Source organism: Elephantulus edwardii, unplaced genomic scaffold (genome assembly GCF_000299155.1).
Source record: "Elephantulus edwardii isolate Elephantulus edwardi_28Jun2011 unplaced genomic scaffold, EleEdw1.0 scaffold00031, whole genome shotgun sequence".
NCBI lineage: Eukaryota > Metazoa > Chordata > Mammalia > Macroscelidea > Macroscelididae > Elephantulus > Elephantulus edwardii.
Window position 1 is genome coordinate 12,907,290 of NW_006399781.1, and position 5,259 is coordinate 12,912,548.

General features: G+C 38.4%; 1 protein-coding gene across 1 annotated transcript in view; it reads left to right on the top strand.

Moving 5' to 3' along the window:
• Positions 1–2,113: 2,113 nt before the first annotated feature.
• RTP4 (receptor (chemosensory) transporter protein 4) overlaps positions 2,114–5,259 on the top strand; it is a 12,482-nt gene continuing 9,336 nt past the window's right edge. Inside the window, exon 1 of the mRNA XM_006884170.1 lies at positions 2,114–2,280. Within this exon, the coding sequence (XP_006884232.1) occupies positions 2,126–2,280 (155 nt within the window). The 5' untranslated portion in view covers positions 2,114–2,125. The remainder of the gene's footprint in view (positions 2,281–5,259) is intronic.

Sequence of the window (5,259 nt, forward strand, 5' to 3'; positions counted from 1 at the left end):
TTCAGCAGGATTTACTTGCATGTAATGTTACATGTAGTGTAGTGTACAATGTACACTGTACAATGTACAATGTAGTGTCTGTTGAAATTCCAGGTAGCTGTCTTCCAAATTTCTTGGCACAGACTAGTGAGTATATCCAGGATTACATATGCTTGCTTATTTTTAAATTTTTTTTCTTTAATGCAGGTTAAACTTCTCTCTTCATTACCATTGGTTCTGAGTCACAATCTACTTCCTGAAATGGTTCAGTGTTGACCAGTTCTTTTTGGTCCAGTGACTGTGTGTATCTTTCATCTTCAGCATTCAAAATTTTCCCCATAGAATTCTTCAGCGTTGCAGACTGAGGCTTGAATGTCTTCTTCAGTTCTTTCTGTTTGAGAAATGTAAAGTATGTTCTTTCCTTTTGGTTTTATAACCCCAGTTCTTTACACATTTAATTATAATACTTTGCCTTGTTTTCTTGAGCGACTTTTTGAAATCTTCTGTTTATCTCTCTTCTGCATTTTTTCCATTTGTTTTGGCCTTTCGGTGTTTTAATGCAAGTTTCAGAGTCTTTTCTGGCATCCATTTTTATCTTTTCTTTCTTCTCTGTCTTCGCAATGATCTTTTGCTTATTCCATGGATGATAAACCTGACGCCATACAACAGTTGTTCTCGTCTTCAATCATTAATGTTCAATGTATCAAATCTATACTCGAGACGATTTTAAAATTCAACTGGGCTAGACTCAAGGTAATTTTTTGTTCTTATAAATTTATTTTCATTTTCTTCAACTGCAATTTGAACTTGAATAATTGATGATCTGTTCTACAATCAGCCCCTAACCTGGTTTTGATAGCCAATATTAAGCTACTCCATTGACTCTTTCCATATGTGTAATCAATCGGATTCCCATGTAGTCTGTCAAGTGAGAACCATTTGTACAGTTGCTATTTGGTTTTTTTAAAGAATTCCAGCAAATAAATCATTGATTACAAAAAATTCTGTCAATCTCCAGCCTCATTTGTGTCAACAGGTCCATATATTCCAACCATTAGTTTTTCTTTTTCATTTCCAACTTTTGCATTGCAATCATCAAATATTGCTTTTTTAATCAATTTCTGACTGAAAAAGTTGATTGTTGTGTACCATTAAGTCAGAACCAACTCAGAGGCAGTAAAATGCATGAGAGGAGATTGCCCTTCTTTCTTCCACCAAGCAGCTGGGGCTTTGGACCACAAGCTCTTAGGTTTGAAATTCCTCAATTTCTTCATCTTTGACTTTACTGGTTGGTGCGTATATACTTGAAATTGTTACATAAATATTTGAGTAATAGTTATATTAACAGGATGTCCTTGTAGGCATAGTTTGACAATGGATCTAACACCATTCTTTTTCATTCCAGGCATAATAGATCTTCTAAATGTTTGGTTAAAAGTGGTCAATACCAGTTCAACTCAGCTCACTAATGTGTAGGTTGTCAATCTTTGGTGCTCCATTTCATTTTTGACAATTTCTAATTTTCTTAGATTTATGCTTCATAAAATCCAAGTTTCAATTATTAAGGCATGTTTGCAGTTGTTTCTCCTTATTGTTTAATGCCATCTAGTCTGGAAGCAGGAGTGACATCCACTTCCTAAATAAGGAAGGAGGCTTTCTGCCTCCAGAAAGTCTATGAACTTTGACAAAGGTCGATAGTTGTAGAGGGGCTTCAGGCCTTTTGTTCATAAGGTGCTCGACTCAAAGGCAATCAACAACAATCTAGTCTGAGGGCTTCTATTCTCATAACTACATCTAAAATTATTTCTCTGTTACTCATAAAATGAATGCTAGCCTAAAAATAAAAGCTAATTTAGAAGGCCCCTAATAACGTAGCATAGAATTCTGCACTCAGCTATCTTTTAGCAATGCCTGTTAACAGACTAACAAAACTCAGCTTGTCCTGATAACATAGACTTCATAGACTTGCTTTGCCCTGTGGACTCATAAAGTAAAAAAAAAAAAAAAAAGGAAGGGGGGGGAAAAGCAAAACCAAATTCCGGATGTGTGTTCAAACTCAGGAAATGAAACTGAAAGTGTTTCTTCTTTAGCTTTGAGTCTAGGAAACAGAAAGTTATCTATTTAGATGCAGCCTCAGAGAGAGAGGATGTCTATGGATATCAGTTTATGGGAGCAGAAATTTCAAGAACTGATCCGAGAGAAAAAGCCTCAGGCAAGATGGACACTGAAGTTGAATGGGAAGCTTCAGCCAGACTGTGTGGCTCCAGGGTGGAAGCAATACCAGCAGAATGCCTTTGGCAGGTAAATGAGGATTCCCCAAATTGTGGACCTTTCTGAGCCAGGTACTCCCAAACCTATCAGTTCCCGTTAAATTGACTCTCACAATGAACCCATGTGTGCTAGAGGAGAATTGTATTCCATAATGTTTCTAGTGGCTGATTTTTCTGAACTCGATTCCTAGACCCTTCTTCTGAGGAATTTCTGGGTAGATTTAAACCTCCAATCTTTTATTTTAGCAGCTGTGGTCATCCTTGTTAACCTGTTAAAGGAATAAATGACACCGGACTCTATACTAAGTGGTCATAATGTTCTTTAGAGTGTAATGGACAAAGATGTAAAAACTCATTTGACTTAACTGCAGAAAGTTTCTTCTTTTACTAGGTTGCCCTCTCTAACTCATTCTGGAAATCATTGAACAATGCCTCTTTGTCTCATAAATTCTCTCTCCTCGTCCCTCTCTACCTTGGCTATTGCATGCAGCGCTCTCCCTCGGCATGCCTGAGCCATCTCTCTAGGCAAGAGTAGCTCTCCTTGTCTCAATCAGGCCATGTTTAGGACTGGATTCTCCTTTTAATGCCCATAAATTGCCGCAGACTAAACAATCTTGTTAGGTGTAATTTTTAATTGAGGGCCTGGAGATAAGAGAAAATGGCAATCCAAAATATGCATAAATCCTTGTTTCTGAAATTTCTAAAGCATGCTCCTCCCCTCTTGAGCTCCCTCCCTGCAGACCTCCAAGTTGCAAGATCAAGTTTCTTCTCCATGCTAGGAGGGTTACAATTGTTGACCTGGACAATAAAGGCCACTTATTTTGTGATTTTAGTTAAAAGTTACAAACAGATTTTTTTATTGGTATATTGTATTGGTATTATATATTTTACAATTTGTTTTTATGTCATTAAAATCACAGTTAAAATAGACTTATTTTATTCATTCATGCATGCACATTTTGCTTCTTCTTCCTTCCTTCAAGTCACCTGTAATGCTTGTTCTAGTTCAGTTAATTGTCATACATATAATGTCTAGTTGTCCATTCCTTTCAGATTTTCCTTCCTTTCCTTCACCTATTCCAGTGCAGTGTTATTAACCATCCATTCTTCTTCTGCTCTCCGCTCCCCTCCACCAGCCCTGTTTTTTTATATGGCACATTGAAGACCTTCAGGCTGCATTTCCCATCTTATCTGTTATCCTTCTTCCTTGCCTGCCCCTCTCCTGTCTCACTTGCTCTCTGCTCCATCCCACGTCATTCCTCTCCATATTTCCATTCCCCTCTTCATGATGATCCACCTGTTTGACAGACCTTCTTCTCACCATGCTCTCATCTTTCCTATCTTTCAAGGGCCAACTCAAGTGGTCCTGCTTCCTTAAAGCCTTCTTGATGTACATCATTTAAACCATTAGAATTGTCCCAACCAGCTATGGTGTAAAAATCAAAGCCATTGAGCTGGGAAAGGTATTTTGAAAAATCCATTTACATCACAGCCTGTTGTTTAGGACTCTAAAGGACACACTTTCCCCTGCCATTTTCAGAGCCAAAGGAGCTCTAGTTTGCATGCAGAGAAACAAACTGCTAAGGTGATGACTCTGGTGGTTCGAAACCAACAACTGCTTCACAGGAAAAAGATTTGTAGTCTCCTCTCATGCAAGTTACGGTCTCCAAAGACCCGTTAGAGCTATGTGTTGGTTCCACCTAGACTTAGAGTTTTAAGTTTTACCAAGGCAGCGTAGCAGTCATTTTAGTCTGCTTTGTGTTACAGTAAACTGCATGTTTCCCTCTGCTCCAGTGAGAGTTCATTGAGAGGTGTCTGCCCCCCTCCTATCTTTTTTATATTCCCTCTAACAAGAAGGTTGTTCTCTTATCCAGATGAACTGGTTCTGTAGTCTTTCTGAGATTGATCAGAACACTTTTAGAAAAATGTGAACCAACTTTTCAAAAGGATTTTAGAGATTACAAAGTGTTTTCACATTTATGCTTTGATGCTGACAATATAAGCCTTGATTACTTCTCCTTTCATGAACTGAGGCTCAGAGGTCCCCTGAAAAGCTTTGTGTTTGACTCTATACCAATTATTATGACTTAAGGTACTTGTCTGTTTCTTTGGATGAAAACTAGCCATGCTGTTCATTAGGAGTACAATGGTAAGGGATTGCTCTGTCAACCCAAAGGCATATGGTTCAAATCTGCCATTTGCTTCACAGGAGAAAGATGGACAATCTTTTCCCATGTCATTAACTGCCTCAGAAAACCCCTGAAGGGTCACCTCTATGGGTCAGTTTCAGCTTGATGGTACTCAACAACAACAAACAACATGGTAAAAGTAGGAAGATGAGCAATGGTTTGAAACAGTTTTGGAATAGAAACGTGCCTCTACCTCTTAGGGTTTTTTAATGTTTTTAATGTACGATTCAGTTTCCTTTTCTAGAGCACCTAGTAAAACCCTCAACATATATGTAGTTGATAGATAAGGTTTTTATTACAGTAATCCAGATAAAAACAGCAAACAACACAATACTTACAACCACACTGAACATATAATTCCCTGAATGTTGTTGTTGGTAAGTGCTGTCAAGTTGTAGACAACTCATAGCAACCCTATGAATGAAAGACCTGAACAATTGTATAACTTCCATCGTTTCTTGACATTCACAGAGATTCTGGAGGCAAGCTATTTTGGAAGTGGATGCCACTCCTGCTTCCAAGCTTGTTTAAATTGGACAGCTCCACCAAACACTGTTCACCATGGGTAACTGTTATCACATTTGATGCATCCATGTCACAGTGTTCAGCTTCACAGCAACCACGAGTTACCTCTGTACAGCAAGTGGGCAGACCAGTGCTATACCACTTAGAAGAATGTTTGACCAAAACCTGTTGCAGATCGAGGGTCCCAAAGAATGGAATAATTTTATAATTATTAATAAAGAGACAAACAGCCAGGAATGTGATAGAGCAGAGAGCATAAAACAGGGGGCCAGCAGTTCTCCACTGAAGACCCCAAG